Below are 17,485 nucleotides of genomic sequence, written 5' to 3'. Positions count from 1 at the left end.
AGTAATATTTTCTGATATCAGAATATAGGTACCTTTCTTGCAAAGCTGAATATGCTGTCTCCGTCTCCAATTCCCAGAACCCATTATCCTATGAAAAACCCATCAAGATCCAACACTTCGATTACATTGATCTCTTGGCTGCCACCAATGGCTTATCTTATCAGAAACTCTTAGGCAAAGGAAGCCATGGCTATGTCCTCAAAGTTGTACTTCGGGGCCGTCTTGTTACCATCAAGAGACCCTCCAGAGCTCACAGTCGAATTCCCAGACCCACTTCGATTTCTGGGCCTGAAGCCACCAACGAGGTAGACAACGAGATCGAGATCTTGTCAAAGATTTAGAGCCCAAGATTGGTCAACCTTTTGTTGAGTTTAAGAAGATGAACAAGAATGGGTTTAAGAACATAAACAATTGCTGAGATTTCTTTTATTTTTATTTTTTTTTTTTGTTTTTTTTTTTGCTTTTTCGCTGGGTTTAAGAAGATGAACATGAAGAATTATTAGGTTCAGACTTGTTGGATTGGGATTTTTATTTTTTTGAGTACGTATTGGATTGGGATCTTGGTTAATATATAGAACAAAGCAAAAACATCTATTCATCTTTTATTTTCAATATAATAAATTATTCAGTTTTTATTTTTAATTTTTAATTTATTCATTTAGATCTTGATGGAGTGAAAAAACTCTTTTTTGCCCTCATTTTCGGCCTCATGTGTAACAAAATTGACGGTGCCGTGATGAAAGTTGACACAGGTACTACGTTGATAAGAAAATATAAGTTCAGGTATCACATTGATAAGGTTTAAAGTCCAGGTATCACTTTGACAGTCCTCAAAGTATCCAGACACTATCCGTGCATTTTTCCCTAAAACAAAATACTATATGCTCTAAGATGCTTATTCTTGAAACTATTAACTTACTGGGCAGAAGATGCCCTTAGTTGGTCAATAAGCTTGTCTAGGGATCGATAAGAGGAACCACCTTCTTGAACCGCACGACAAGCCAATCTTCCCAAGGCTTGTGCTCTCTTCTTTGCATTCCTTCCCTTCTCGCTTCCCAACATCAGCTCTCTCACGCCTTCACATATTGCCTGTTTTAAGACTTCAATTCTTAACGCTAATTGATCGATCAGGCACTTTTTTGATTTCAAGTCCGGCCTCGAGTCCTTCAACAAGAAGCTTAGCATTGAGACACTGCTCGTCAAACATAGGTCAGGCCAAAATGGGCACGCCGACGGAGATGCTTTCGATCACTGAGTTCCAACCACAGTGACTCATAAACCCTCCCACTGCTCGGTGTGATAGTATTTGGTGTTGATCCACCCATTCCTTTGTAACAATGTGTTTGAGCCCAAAAGTAATTTTGGCAATATCCTTCAGTGGATCTAGCACAGCGGGCCGATACCTGCGGCCCAAAAATAAACATACTTGGTTTTGGGTTACGACTCCGCCTATTCCGGAATCCATGAGGAGAGCGAAGTCCTATTGGAATCAAGTAATAGAGATTGACTAGGAAACTCCAGTCAATAATCCTTCTACGACAAGGAGCGGTCGAAACCCTAGGTATATATACCAGGTTTCGAGGACAGATTAAAGGACCTCTCTCTCATCAATCAATCCTAGCGATTACAAAGCCTCCCCGGAGCAAACCTTCAACCTTGTTGAAACCCGGTGACCGTGCTCCAGTCCTAGTCTCTCCAAGAGCCGACTGTCAGCATCACCAGACCAACCCGGCGACCGTACTTCCAGTCCCAGTCTCCCAGCGAGCCGACTGCGAGCGCAACCGCCACCGTTACTACCAGCGAAGCAAGGGTAACGCCCTCGCAACCCAGCGAAGCTAAAGTCACGCTTTAGCGCAACCCGTGCTTCTCCCAACTTCCCAGTGATTGCTCTGCTTAGTCTACAATACTAAGTATCGATTCAGTGAACGCAAGAGACCACAACCAAAGTCCTTATCCGTAAGGCAAAAGTCCTTTTCCGAAAGGCTAGAGAAGAACCCTGTGACGAGGTTGGTGCTCTCCTCGTCCACAGCGCTTGAAGAAGAAGTCAGGTCAAGGGACTACCCCAACGACTGCACCCCGCGGTGCTGGCACGCCTGCGCAATCACTCGCTCAAAAGAGACAGTTTGCAAGCCAACTGGTTTTGGAGCCAAACACAATGCTTTTACCTTCAAAGTGTTAATGAATTAACATGATTCAATGATTTGAGATTACAAATACCTTCACAAAAATCAAATCATGTGCTTTGAGTACTAAAACTTTTCATCCATGTACTTTAAATTCTGTCAAAAATTCAAAATGTTAATGAATCTATCAATTTCATTATTTTGTTAGTGGGACAAATAGATTAAGAATCTCTTAAGCACATGGAATAATTAACAAACACATCAAATATGTTTCGTGCGATTAAAAAAAAAAAAAACATATAACATTTTTGTGCATCTTCGAGTGGGCTCCCCGCACGATTGAGAGATACTTAATTATTTATACGTCATGTCATCGACAAGTGATATCTACTTACATGGATTCGATGAAATTATAGAGGTAGGGGAGATACTTAATTTATATGTCATGTCATCGGTAGGGAGCTGTTTGTCGAAAATGATAACACAAATATGAAATTACTTACAAGACATCTTAAAGGCCTAAAACACATAGTAATAAATAAGAGCAAAGTTTTTATCCTTCCTTGCAACTTATATAATAACTCTGAATGAATATGCTTAAATAATTTTAAAAATGATAATTGGATTGGATTGAATTGGATTAATAGAGTTGATGTTGTAAAAAAACTTGCAATTTTAGCTTACCTTTTAGTTTCTCTTCTAGTCCGTTTGGTGGAGACCATGTGGTCGATCGCACCACCAAGACAAATGGAACCCCTGCCTGCTCCAACCCCAAAACCACCTCATCAAGTTGATTCTCTGATAAGCCAGCTTGGGTTCCAAATGAGTCATAAATCACTGAGCCTACAATCACTAGCTTGTTCATTGAGCCACTGCATTAATACAAAGGCCTGCTGGTTTTTCTGGTCGATGGCTACTTTGCCTATATTATTGTTAACAACGCCACCTTCCACTCTGCCAAACAAATTTAAAGGTCCCAAACACCAAGCTCTAGCTCCATTTTCATAGAAAGACTGAAGGGATGAAACGGTACCACTCTCTAGCTCCTCAAAGCTATTAACAATTAACCCCAGCTATTAATGTCAGCTTTGCTCACCTCAAACAAGAACTGAGAAAACGGGTCATTTGCATCACCTACTTGAAGAATCACCTCTGGTAATTCTGAAGTATTCAGAACAAAGGGAAGCTTAAGGCCGGGAAAGTGTAAGAAAGTATTTGAAACGCTGCAAGTCTGCAAGATTGAAACTTGAATAATGTCACTGACGTGCGTACTCTAAATTATTTGCCCGAAACTATTGTATCCTTTGACTACACTTAGTGTCACATAAGTACAGTAAAAACTTTACTGTTGTATATATACGTAACGATATAATTACTAGACTTCAATAGACCTAAAAAATGGATGGTAATCTAGGCAAAGACAACGGAGTGTGCAAGCATGTAAGTAGACAGAGCTTTTATTCGATAAAGAAACTAAAAGAAAGAACCCTAGCTCTATGGAGAAGTCGATCAGAAGCTCATAATGCCTCCCTACTGCCGCCATAAACTAGACGTCAGTCACACCTAGAGCAGTTCATGGATTTCCCCAAATCGGGTCTCTGCCTCATTCATCAATTTCAACATATAAAAATTAAAAGAGTGCGGTTATTGCCACCCTACTATTTTCTTAGTTCACCATACAAATATTTGAATTATTGAAAACTATATTACCCAAGTACAAAATGACTAATAAGTACACTAATTTTCTAAAATCCAAATCTGTAAAGAAAATTGAATACATCATTTCAAAAAAAAAAAAAAATTTGAATACATAACCAATTAATTAAATACAAATACTATTTAATTTCTTATTGGATAAAATTAATCTTCATCTTCTTCACCCAAATTTGAATTTATTACTATTTTTTTGTCTTTTTGTTGCCTCTTCATTGTTATTTCGTTATTCAATTCAAAAAATCATTAGTGTTTCATCAAAAATCTTTGCTATCCCTCTGAGAACATTGAAAGTGAAAGTTTAAAACACGAAAAAAAAACAAAAAATCTCTTCTTCATTGCTCATAATTGTTAACTTACTAATCTTTTGACATAGATCGAAATATATGAACATTGAAACTGAAATAACACAATTAAAAAAATGGAAGCAAATCAGATTGTGATTTTATTAAGAAACTTTAGTATATTATAATTTTTTTATTGGTATAAATTAAATAGCAAATTACCACTACCTACACTTTTAGTCTATAAATTACCATTAGCAGACCTGTTTTTTTAAATTCCCATGCGGTACTGTTCATGACCCATGCGGTACTGTTCATGGCCCATGCGGTCAGACTCCTTCACTTTTTGAATTATTTCTATTGGTAAGTAATTTACGAATCTGCCCTTGTGAGTTTGATAATGTGAATTAACACTGCTGAATGTCAGTAACATTGTGAATAAATAATATTTCTATATTCCATCTTTGTTTTTCTTAGAAACAACTCATTTATTTAATAATTCCAAAAACTATTTATAAATATTACAATATGAAACTTGAACAATATATCATTTATTTCTGGCTTTGTTGCTTGCACATACAAGTTGCATTGAATTTCACCTCTTCTCATAGTGAAGAAGTTTCTCCAGCAGGATTTCCTGGAGTACTGACCCTCAGTAGTATATTGACCCCCAGTAGTATACTGACCCTCAGTAGTGTACTGATCCCTAGTAGTATACTAGTCTGGCCTTCTTGCATTTGCTCACTTCAGCATTGCTTTCATTAGCTCCATCCTGCAAGTCAATCGGCAATACAGAGCATAAGGGATGACAAATGCCCAAAAATGCTTTGGCGATTACAACTCTAATCATTTCTCTTCAAAAATCATAGCATTCAAACACATAAAAACTGTCACTAAACTTAGAGCCTAATCTCTATAGTTTCTTCTATTTCTTTCCAAGATAAAAATTGGAAAAGAAAAAAATGAAAGGAAGTAGAAGATACAAGCAGCAAAATTTGCAACTAATCCATGAACTTGCAAGAACAAAGAACCATAAGAAACTAACATAAACACAAACTAAAGCTACTGACCCTCAATACAAAACTAACAATCATACTATAGCTACTGACCTACAAACAAAATGTTGCTGAGCCCTGCAGAAATAACAAATAAATTAGGATCAGTACAGCTCCACCAAATTGCAAAACAAATAAACAACACAAGGTCATTATAGCTTACCCATGCCAAAACCTGTGACAACATGAGGCTAAAAGTACTGACCCTCAAAATTTCTCAAACATAAACTGGATAAGATGTTGGCACCACTCACCACATCTTTGGATGATGGCGCATCATCAGTTGATCTATGTCTGGAGTTATCACCATGTGAACCATGCCCAGAACCATTCCTTCTAGAAAATGCTTCAACCGCACCTGAGAATCTATCTCGAAAATCTTGTCCCACTGAAATATTCATATAATTAAAAATTAATTCAATCAAAGACTAAACCACAGATCCAAGACCAACTATTGAAGATATTGTAAACACCTATTTACATAAGTAAAGACTGATGCATTTCAAGCCTTGCTTGAAAACTTAAACTTACAAACCTGAAGGCCTTTCTGTTCTTTCTGCAGAAGGTCCAGGGTTCAAACCTGGTTTTGCACTTGCCTGCTAGAAAGACATTCAAATGAAATAACGATCATTATCGATGCAGATATATACACACAAACAAAAATGATATTATTTTCCTTTAGAGAAAACCCCAACAAATTAAGTACTTACTCGTGTTCTGGAACTGGAGCCAATTTGTGGATACTTCAGTATTGTCCAATCAAATACATAGTCAAATTGATAACCTGCAGCAATTACAAATTAGTAGCCCAATCATGTTTGTACATCTTTTTATAAGATTCATCATTACACATAATATCTAATGCATTATGCTAACCTTCGCAGCCTCACTTCGCCGGCTTCGCAGCCTAGGTTCGCCGGTTGCCTCGCAGCTTTGCTTCGCCGGATTTGCCGCCTCACTTCGCCGGCTTCGCAACCTCGCTTCGCAGGTTGCTTCACAGCCTTGCTTGGCCGAATTGGCAGCCTCCCTTCGCAGGATTCGCAGCCTCCCTTCGCCGGTTGCTTCGCCGCCTCGATCCGCCAGCTGCTTCGTCCCTTACCTTCGTCGGAGCCCTAGATCGATTTAGGGAGGATTTGGATTTTGGGATAGTTTCGATTTTGGAACCGTTCTGATTTTGGGAGAAATGGGTTATGTGAGTCTCAGTGGCATGTTTCGTAATTTTCTTAATATTTGAGTGTTTTTTCTATAAAATGGGCTGACAGCCTGTTTCAATTATTGGCCGCATGGGCTATTGGTTTTGGAGTCTGCAATTGGTAAATAGTAATATCATTTTGTAGTTATTGGTAAAAAGCTCTAAATTAAATAAGAGATTTTTGTAAAAAAAATTCTTTTTTTAATTGGATATGTCATATTTCTAGAAAGACAAATGGGTTCTTTGGAAGACAATGAGAAACCTTTTTCTCTCTCTAGCCGCGATCTGGGTTGCGGTAATCCTAACTTTGCCGACTTTGTGACGATGAAAGGTTCTATGGTGGCAGCTCTGGCCGCTACTCTTCAATACCAAGACGTCTCCATCCAATCTCTCTCTATGGTTGCTGTAGGAAGGTCCACATGGAACTTTATTCTATGGTGGAGGTCGAAAGCCGGGATCTCTATGTCAAAATGATTCCGGTCAGTTTTGATAGGGGTCGGGGCGGCTCAAAATCTGATTCCGATCAGTCTGGATCTCTGTCTCATTCCGACACCAAGGCCACTAATCTTGTGCCGGCCTCCAGTTGGACCGCCCCTCAACCCAGATCCCATTGGGTAGATGCTACAACTGCCTGGGTGCCGCCTTACACGACCTGGAATTCGCCGAAGTCTTCACTGGTGTCAGTGACTTTGGGTAGGTATTGGCCGACTTTGCTGAAGCTGCCGGAGATAAGGGTGGCCCGTTTGTGGGCGTCCTCGAGAGAGAAATCAAATACGCTCTTGTCAGCACTGCGGTGGCTGGTGGCTTTGTGCAGTGCATATGATGTCTACGGAGGCCGGCGGCCGACGAATGCAACAGGGTGCCCTAACGTGGGTGTCCAGATCAAAAGGGATGTCAAGGCTTTAGGTTGCTTGTGGGCCTACTTCTTTTTGGGCCAGACCTCTTCAGTCTGGAAAAGGAACCCTCGGCCCTTAGGTTTGAAGAACAAGAACCTATCATCATCAAAAGAGATTCTAGCGGAAGATGACTCAAGTGTTCTGTACTCGGAGAAAATTCCTAGCCCTAGCATAAAGGGCACGGAGAAACTGTAGTTTTTATTTTGAACTATGCCTATTACTATGTCCTAGTGTATCGTAGTTAATAGGCTTGCTTTAATAAGTGAGCACCGGATGTCTAATGAATGGTGTAGCACTATGTACCATGTGTTACCTCCACAACCTCTTGTCTATCTTTGAATGGTAGCGGAGGGGAATGTAATGACCATTCTGGCTTGAGCTTTTAGTAATACAATCATTGATGGATTGATTCAAAAAAAGAAAGAGAAATGGGTTAGAGAAGTAATTTTAATCATTGAAATTAAAATGTAGGGTTAATAAAAAAAAAATAGTAGGATGGGCAATACCCCCACTTCTAATTAAAATCATATAGATAGAGATTAGAGAGAGCAGGCCGGGAGGTGTGGCCCGATGAGGTCCATATGCTATGAAAATTGACAACAATTATGTATAGTGAAAATGGTCCGTACGGTACCTGAACTTTTCCTCCTTATAACTTTTGGTACCTGAACTTCAAAAAATATCAATTCGGTACCTGAAGTTCTTTGCCCGACCGAGGATTGGTACATATGGCCGTTACCTCCGTTACGGAGCTTGCCAGCTGGCAATCTTAGAAGGGCACTTTTGTCCATTCATATCTTAATTATTATTTTTTTCTCTTAACATTTTTTCCTCTCTCTCTGTGTCTCCCCCCTTCCTCTCCCCTTCTTCTTCTTCTTCAGTTGCACTACCAGAAGCTCTATCAAAATAAAGCAAGTAAATACAAACAGAAACCCAACGTTTTAGTTTCAATTTTTTTCCCCTTCCAAATCCATCACTCCTTTCAATTTCCTCCTATCTTGTTTTCCTTGATTCCCCTCTCATTTCTCTATCCCAATCTATTTGAATCTCACCATCAATTTCATGGGTTTTGGAGCGCCGCAAGAACCAGCGGAAGAGGTTGATGCCGACAAAGATGGTGAAGGAGAGGAGGGTCATGAGGAGGGAGCGGAGGGCGGGGATAGGTCCGAGAGGGACGGGTCGACCCGGGCAGCGGAGGAGGGCGAGGAGGAGGTGGAGGAGGACGGAGATGGTGAGGTAGAGGGCAATGGCGGTAATGGAGACCCTGATCCTCGTCGTCGTCTTCAGAATCGATGGCGGAGACTGGCTGGTGTCAAGATTCAAGCTTGATTCTTCTTCTTTTGTTGTCTTAATCATCCTTTGTTCTGCAGCAATAGTAATGAAGAAATGGTTCCTATATTTTGTTGAAAAAGCACAAGTCTTGATCAAGGTTATGCAAGAATTGAGGGATTTTGATTCAAGAAACTGGTTTTTTGGTTGCAAAAGGTGAAATTGTATCTTGTGGGTTTTGTTATTGTTTGAGGGATTTTGATTCAACATGGCACTTTGAACGATCTGGGTCTTTGTCTTTCTTCATTTCTGTTTGCTTTTTGTCACTTTGAATGATCATTGACTCCTGGAGAAGCTTATGGAAGAGAAAGAGAGGGAGTGTGCGGGGGTGGTGGTGGCCGTAGGTGATCTAATGGCTGCGGCGGCGGTGGTGGAGGAGGAGAGGGGGGGAGTGATTTGGTGCGACTCGGGTGCAAAGGTTTAGATGATCACTACCATCAATCTATTAACATTGGGGACATGGCTGGGATTAGGGAGGATGAAGACATAAAATGACGAAAATACCCTTAAAAATTGTCAGATGACAAGTTACGTAACGGAGCTAACGGCCATATGTACCAATCTTCGGTCGGGTAAAGAACCTCAGGTACCGAATTGATATTTTTTGAAGTTCAGGTACCAAAAGTTATAAGGAGGAAAAGTTCAGGTACCGTACGGACCATTTTCCCTTATGTATAACTAACTAGTATTAATGACTTTTTTGCTTCCACCAGGTGGATAAATGGGTTAGACGAGAAAGAAGATGGGCAAACTTTTGTTTAATATATACATGTCACTTATACATTTCTCATATACATCCTTATACAATATAATAATTGATATATGTTGTTTAATTAATTGCGCACTCAAATGAGATCCATAGTTCAACATTCATAATACTAAACTTCTTTTTATAAAAATCTATGTCATCTACGTACGAGAAATGATAACATACAATCACTTTATATATTTTTATATATTGAGAGACTTTTGATCAAAGATCGACTTTGTAAATCTCATTTTTGGATAATACATCTGCTGAGGAATTTGCCAAACCCACGGTTTAAATTGGTGTTCTCACTCGTCTATTCTGAACACAGGATCCAAACCAAAAGTTTATACTTGCCTTCCAACACCCAATACCAGCTAGTACATTAAACAAGTTTAGATAAAACAAAAGTTCATACTAGGGTTTAGATGAAATACATGCTTTTTCATATTTTAATCCCGAAACCATGCCATTTGATTTAATTATTGGGCAGAAGATGCCCTTAGTTGGTCTATAAGCTTGCCTAGGGCTTGATAGGAGGAACCACCTTTTTGAACCGCACGCCAAGCTACTCTTCCCAGGGCTTGTGCTCTCTCCTTTGCACTCCTTCCTTTCTCTCCTCCCAATATCAGCTCTCTCACGCCTTCGCAGATTGCTTGCCTTGAGACTTCAAATCCCGACCCCGAGTGATCTTTCACTTTTTTGATTCCAAGTCCTGCTCCGAGTCCTTCAGCAACAAGCTTGGCATTCAGACTCTGCTCTGCTATCATAGGCCAGGCCAAAATAGGCACCCCAGCAGAGATGCTTTCGATCACCGAGTTCCAACCACAGTGGCTCAGGAAACCTCCTACTGCTCGGTGTGATAGAATTTGGCGTTGATCCACCCACTCCCTCGTGATCAAGCCCTTACCTTCAAAGCATGAAAATATTGATTTGAGATAAGTTTAAGGGTACAAGACAAATACTGCCATGTGCACATTATACTCTGTAAAAATCAAGGTAATTGAAAATTAATATCATGCGCCATATCTGTAACACAATTACACACTACACCACCAAAATTGATAAACATAGAACCACGTAGTAATTTAGGAGTTACTACACAATACAAATGTAGAAAGTAAACATAAACATGAGATTCCAATATGGTATAGAGCATATGATATAGTATGGAGTTCTGTTCCTCTATTAATAGTCATAAGTTAGTCCAACAGGTGAACATATATTTTATTATTATTATTATTATTATTTTCGAGAAGAAAGGTAAACAAAATTAGTTTAATCAAATAATGTATGTACAACTTTTTACTTTAAATTAATTCAAGATCAAACCAAATACAATAATAAGAAATGAAATTCCAACCCGAGTGACGTGAAAGTTCTAAGTAAACTGTGTCGAAAAAACACTGAGAAAATTGATGTTGTATTTGGTATCGATTGATACTTGTTAAAAAGAAAATTATCGAAGTAAAAATATATAATTTTTTGGTCTGGTCTCAGAATAGATGAGCTATTGAAATTTTAGCTTACCTTTTAATCTCTCTTCAAGTCCGTTTGGTGGAGACCATGTGGTCGATCGCACCACCAAGACAAATGGAACGCCAGCCTCCTCTAAGCCAAAAACCACTTCATCAAGTTGAGCCCCTGACAAATCAGCCTGTGTTCCAAATGAGACATAAATCACAGAGCCCAGAGTCACTTGCTCATTAAGCCACTCTGTTAACACAAGGCCTTGTTTTTTCTGGTTGATGGGTACTTCGCTAATATAATTGTTAGCAACACCACCTTCCACCTTTTCATAAAAATTAAGAGGTCCTAAACACCAAGCTTTAGCTCCTTTCTCATAGAATGATTCAAATGATGAAACAGTACCAGTCTCTAGCTCCTCGAAGCTATTAACAATGACCCCCCAGCTATTAATGTCAGCTTCGCTCACCTCAAACATATACTGAGAAAATGGGTCATTTGCATCACCTACTTGAACAATCATCTCTGGTAATTCTGAAGTATCCAAAACAAAGGGAAGCTTAAGGCCGGGAAAGTCTAATGGCTCTGAAACCGACTTTGCTTTCAAGTGTGGCCTATGCACGAGCACACTTTTGCATATGGCCATTGACAAGACCCCCATGCCATGAAACACCAGCCTCGGAACTCCGAAATCCTGGCAGGATTTGAGTGTCCAGCCCAAGAAGAAATCTGAGATCACGCACATGGGAAGGGATTTGGAATCGCGCATGGATTGTAGGACTTGTTCGAAGGGCTTTTGGAGTTGCTTGGTGGCGAGGACGAAAGGGAACCAGAAATCCATAGATGGGAGTTGGGAGGTATTTTCAATTCCTCGAGGTAGGCCGAGGGCATCGATATCCGTGGGGAAAGGGATTGGGAGGATGATTATGTTTGGGTGATACGCTAAGTTTTCGGAAATGGATTTGACATTTGAAGGAGTTGTGATGATGGTCACTTTGATTCTCCGGTGGGAGAGAGCTTTGGAGAGGTCTAGTAATGGAAGAGTGTGGCCATGAGCCATGAAAGGAAAGATTACGACATGAGGCTCTAATGGTGGTAATGCCATTTTTCTCTAGCTATTGAGTTGGTTTTACAAATAACGTTAGTATCCTCGTTTATATAGAACATTTTTCTACTTAGGCGAACAACTTAACATGTTAAGTTGTCAGATTAAAAAATATCTAACCTATTGATGTTGATGAATTTCTATTCATATTTACATGAATAATTCTAGAAGATAACATGCATGGTTGGGAAATAGAAGATATCATATAACATCCCTTTATTGTTGGTCAGCATATCTAACTGCAATAATTTCAATGAAAAGGAATAATTAAGGCTGCAAAAAATTGAAGGCAATATCTCAATAAATATATTAGAAACACTTATATGTTTGATGTGCTACGTACCCAGCCATTGAGGATGGGGATAGAAACACTTTGTATATTGTATATCGAAGATATACGTGTGAACATATCGTACTATGTGTCGAGAGACTAGCTAGCTAGCTAGGGTTTATGTCCCTGAAGCCTAATTAAAGTCCCAAACAAAAGCCACCAGGCACCAGCGCAACTGTTCTGGCAGCTGCGACTTTCCCGATATGTCTTCCCCAAGCCGACGACCCCAAAAAACCATCACATTCTCTGTCTCTCTCATTTTTCTTTTTCTTTTTTCATATTTTTCCTTTCTACGGTTCTACCTCATGACCCAAAAGGATATACGTGTAGAGTAGTTAATGCTGGATCCATCGGTGAATGGGAAACAAATACTATTCTACAATTGCTGCATGAACCCGGCACTAAATATTCACAGAGCTGGTACCAGTAGTCAGTAGTCACCAATATTCTATATATAGTTTTTTTACGTAAGGATCGACATCATAGAATAATATATCAGTTAATTGTCTTTGTTGGTTTCATAATTATAAGATTACGTATGGACTTTTATATGTATTGAAAATAGAAACCAAAATGGTCACGTACGCTTTTATGAGAGAATATTCACCCAAACCCATGAGAATCAAAGCCAATTTGGTAGTCTATCAAACTCTACGAAATAGGATATCTTCAAAAACAATGTTCGAGGAAAAAAGTCGAAGAGAACTAATACATGCGTTTTGATATGATATCTATCCCTGATTCCCTGTGTAAGCGCTGACTTTGTTTTGCATTAAATACTAGGTATCTCATTCATTGATAGAGAAATGATCTAACGTTTACTTGACTGTTATACATCAGCCATATATAGTTACCAGGAAAATCTTTATTCAATTTGGTCTCTATCAGCTCGATCTTGTTTTTTCAATGGAAGAGACCCCAGATAATTGTTTCATCTTCTCCTTCTTGTTTTTTTCTAACCAATAGATTATTTTTCTTCATTTGAAAACGCAGCCCCTGTATATAACTATATAGGATTAAATACTATTTACTCTATATACTTATAAGGTTTCATCGTTTCAGTCCCCGACCTTTGAATTTCACCTAAAAAGTCCCTGAACTCTCAATTTCCTCCCAATTCATCCCTGCCGTCAATTTTCCGTCAATTTCTCTGTTAAGTTGCTGACGTGGCAGTCATTTTATGCCGAAATGTCTCTTTTACCCTCAGTTAAAAAATTTTCTGTTTTATTTTTATTTTTCTCTTTACTTCCTCTTCCATTCTCTCGCACTCTCTCACCTCCCAAACACCACCACCACCACCTCTTCCTCCTATCTTCCTTCACCAACGCCAACGCCAACACCACCACCACCTCTTCATCCTCTTTCACCTGCCAAATACCACCAGACCCCTCAGAGTCTGAAATCCTTACATGCATAAATACAAAGAGGGTCTCCCATTATTGAATTTCTCTCAACTTCCAACATATACAATCAAAGTAGCCAAATCAAACAGATTAATTCTTATAATACCAACTAAATCAACCCATTATCACGATGAAATATCCCAACACGTCAAAGCATTAACCCCGAAAAGCAATATGATTCCAACTCTACTCAAAAATCTCATATACCTTCACATATATTGGCATGTAGAAACCCGGAAACAGTGGTCTATGCGGCAATGGCAATGCTAAAACCTGCCTCATATCCCACACAAAAATCACTAAATTGCTTCCACAAACAAAACAATTCAAAATGAACACACTTTCTTAACAACAAAGTTGAACATTTCCTTATATTAACCAAATGACACCACTTTGCTAAAGCAAAAACTAAACCCAACAAAAAACCAACCTTTATATAATCTTCAGGATTAAGATTTGTGGGTATGATAGCTGATGATGATGACGACTTGGACTCAGTCTCTGCTTCATTTCCTAACCCCTTGAACTCGATTTCCACCACACCATCACCGTTTTTAGCGTCAGAGCAAAAAAAAGCTCGACGGCCCAAGTGGGGATTCCGGCGAGTGAAGCCGGTGAGAGAGCCAACGGCTCGGAGAAACGGCGAGGCCGCCGGAGAAGAAGGAGAGAGGAGTTTTAACATTTTTCTGGGTCGGCAAGAAATCAAATTTAGAAGAAAAAGGTGGAAACTTTAGGCTAGGAAAACCGCCATTGTTGTGAAACTTGAAACTTCAAAGAAAAGCCCCTCATAAACATGACGGGATTTTCACCCGACGGCGGCGTAGTGGTTTATGGCCGGAGCTGCCGGAAAAGCAAGGAAACTTGCCATAAAAACCCAAAAGCTTCCCCCTTTCGATTCTCTCACTTGGATCATCATCTGAACAAATAAACACCATGCATAGATCGGCGAGGTCGAGAGGATGACTCTGATATAGGTGTGGCACCTCGATTTGGCCGGAACTGGAAAACCCACCGGCGAACCCAAAAATTTTCGGGCTTCCTCTTGCTGCAGTCACCGGTATTTCGGAGCAGAGACTACCGGGATACGCATCGTGCCGCCGAGACGAGTCGACCAGACCGATCCGATGTCCATCCGTGGCCATCCCACCATCCATCCATCATCCCCGTCATGCCGGCAAGCACCACCACCCCTCTCTATCTAACTCAAGTTTATCAGAACGTCAGATGGAGGAGGCTAATTTTTTAAATTGGGCTGAGGTTTCTGGCTTGAGGAGGCCGGTTGGGGTTTGCAGCTCCGCTTCTTGGGCTGCTGCTGCTGCTTCTTCTTTGGAAGCAGAAGGAGGGGGGGAGAGAGAGAGAGAATGAGAAAAAATAAATCGAAGGAAGGGGTGAAAAGAAAAGAAAAAATAGAGAGAAAAAAATAAAATAAAAAAAGAGTAAGTGAGGGTATAATCGTCATTTTAGTGTGAAATGAATGCCACGTCAGCAAGATAACCGAGGTTTTTGACGGCAAGGACAAATTGAGCGGAAATTGAGAGTTCAATGACTTTTTAGGTGAAATTCGAATGTCAGGGACTGAAACGACGAAACCCTATAAATATAGGGAGTAAACAGTAATTAACTCAACTATATATAATGTCGGTGATGGTTGTCCCTCTCTCTTTATTGTCAGTAGCTAGCTATATGCAGCCAAGGAAGAAGTCAACCGTTGAATTATTTTCAAGGGTCTAGCTAGATCGAGTTGGCTGCAAGTAGAAGCTAAACGCCAAAGGAAACACAACGAGCCAGACGAGATAGCTCTTGAGGTTTACAGAACACCATGCCACATGCATGGTTTGCTTGCTATTTTGCTAGTTGCCCTTGGCTAGCTCATTGGATCTTGCCCTTGATTGCTGATTCTGCCTAACTACTTAATTATTCACCGGAATATTAATATATTATGCATGCAAACCAAGCATATCATTATTTGTAATTGCTGCTTGCGGAGATAGTTGAAATTTTCAAGTTCGAACGGTTTAAGTCCTATTGTTATAAAATAAAATAAAAATAAAAATGGTTTTTATTTTTATTTTTTATGAAGTTTTATTCAAATAAACCAAATTACAGAACATTGAATAACCGGTGGTGAACAAAAACTCCCCACTCTCCTCTCTAAAAATTGAACCAGTTACTAGTCCGTTACTACCAATGACATTTATGAGCCAAGAAAGCCCAACCCCTAACTAACTACTCCACTCATTACTCCGGGCTACAACTCTAGCAACAACATAAGCCGCCCTAGGAACATGATGAATATCAAAGTTCTATTATAAAGTGATTCTCATGTAGATTTGATTTACCCAGTGAAAATCAGTAGTTGTATATATAGTACACAAAATTAAAGTTTTACACGAATACCTGACATATACATGCATGGTTAGAGTTTAGGATTTAGATACGTATTGTATTAATGTTTTTCTCGTTTCATTAAGGGAAAAAAAAAAAGGAGATTTCCACACATGCATGATTATATAAATACTGATCGATTTACCCCAATAATTCAAGAACTGAAAATGTTCACGGACCGGTTTGATTGTTTGAACAAGAAACAAATAAATTCTACTGTATTATAAATTTATAATAGAAGCAAGACTTCGATCGTGTGCATTTATGCCGCCTCGACTGAGCTCAACAGCATCAAAGATCAAATAATATTACAATACTGGTGAAGAATCATGCATGCAGGTTTGAATGGTTTTGTTAATTAGTTTAATTATAAGATCGATTATACAATGTAAACAGTCTACATAGACATTATAAATAATATGACTTGAGAAACGTCGTTTCTAGGTCAAAATAAAACTAGAAACATTAGCTAATTATTAGTCGGCACTCTTGTCTTCAGTTAAGCTTCTTTTTTTTCCTTTATTTTTATTTTTATTTTTTTATTTTTTTATTCTCCGATCGAGTCGCTTGAAACTTTTGTCGCTAGCTCGTTTCCATGTGATCATGCCAATCAAGAAGGATTAATTTGTAGGACTTGGGCGAGTTCACGTGATCGATCGATCTGTCAGTCGTATTCTATTCTAATTCTTCCGTTTAAGCTTAAATTTGATGGAGGGATGGAGCATAAATTTGATTCAAAATGAAGATAGCGGTCTTAAGTTAACATATTTAACTGTGTAATTAGGGAGTTGTTAAGATCGAGATCCAATGACTCGTTGGAGACTCTATTGTGTTCAAAATGAGAGTACTGTCGAATCAACGGGACTTTAGATGGAGAGCAGCCTCTCCCTAACCTAAACTTTTCATGTTCAAAAAAAAAAAAAAAAAAACAATGGTCCATTCACTCCCATGCCTTTCAATACCGTGGCCGGAAGCAAATCTATCGATCAATCAATTTCATTTTGTTTCTGTGATCATCGTCGTCTGCACGTAACCGAGGGGGTCAGATCTTTTCTATCTGAAAGCTTTTTATATATAAATTTGCTGTAGTTGTCAATGGGATCTGATTAATTATTTGACGAAAACGATGGAATTAAAAAACGAAGCATGCATGCACACTCAGATTCACAAAAGGTAAACTGCTAAAGAAAGTTAACCCTAGCTAGCTGGCTGCCTGGCTCCGCAGAGAAGTCAGAAGCTCATCTTGCTTCGCCGCCATGACGAAACGATTGTCAGCTATATCCGTTCATTTATTACATAAGAAATGTTCAAATCATAGAGAGGGTGGGAGCACCCCGTTATGTTGGTCCATATTGCTATGAAAATTGACAACATTAACAAACAACTGAAACAAGTATTAATGACTTTTGTTGCATGCTTCGCCGGGTTGGATAAGGAAGAAGATAAGTAATGGC

The 17,485-nt window shown here is 39.3% G+C and overlaps 1 protein-coding gene, 1 long non-coding RNA gene and 1 pseudogene across 2 annotated transcripts; all 3 read right to left on the bottom strand.

The window, feature by feature from the left end:
- Positions 1-915: 915 nt before the first annotated feature.
- LOC133737952 (anthocyanidin 3-O-glucosyltransferase 4-like) lies at positions 916-4,970 on the bottom strand (annotated as a pseudogene).
- A 30-nt stretch (positions 4,971-5,000) lies between these two features.
- LOC133741395 (uncharacterized) lies at positions 5,001-6,477 on the bottom strand. Its single transcript, XR_009861879.1, has 4 exons — positions 6,052-6,477; positions 5,886-5,959; positions 5,711-5,771; positions 5,001-5,563 (listed from the first exon to the last, which is right to left on the bottom strand). It is a non-coding gene; the product is annotated as an uncharacterized LOC133741395 (long non-coding RNA).
- Positions 6,478-9,677: 3,200 nt separating this feature from the next.
- LOC133739931 (UDP-glycosyltransferase 73B4-like) lies at positions 9,678-11,941 on the bottom strand. The gene is made up of 2 exons (XM_062167757.1): positions 10,871-11,941; positions 9,678-10,250 (listed from the first exon to the last, which is right to left on the bottom strand). Exons 1-2 carry the CDS (start codon positions 11,910-11,912, stop codon positions 9,823-9,825), a joined length of 1,470 nt encoding a protein of 489 aa, XP_062023741.1. The 5' UTR covers positions 11,913-11,941; the 3' UTR covers positions 9,678-9,822.
- Positions 11,942-17,485: the final 5,544 nt, after the last annotated feature.

This window comes from Rosa rugosa, chromosome 3 (assembly GCF_958449725.1).
Source record: "Rosa rugosa chromosome 3, drRosRugo1.1, whole genome shotgun sequence".
Classification (NCBI taxonomy): Eukaryota; Viridiplantae; Streptophyta; class Magnoliopsida; order Rosales; family Rosaceae; genus Rosa; species Rosa rugosa.
This window is presented reverse-complemented; position numbering and strand designations above follow the sequence as displayed.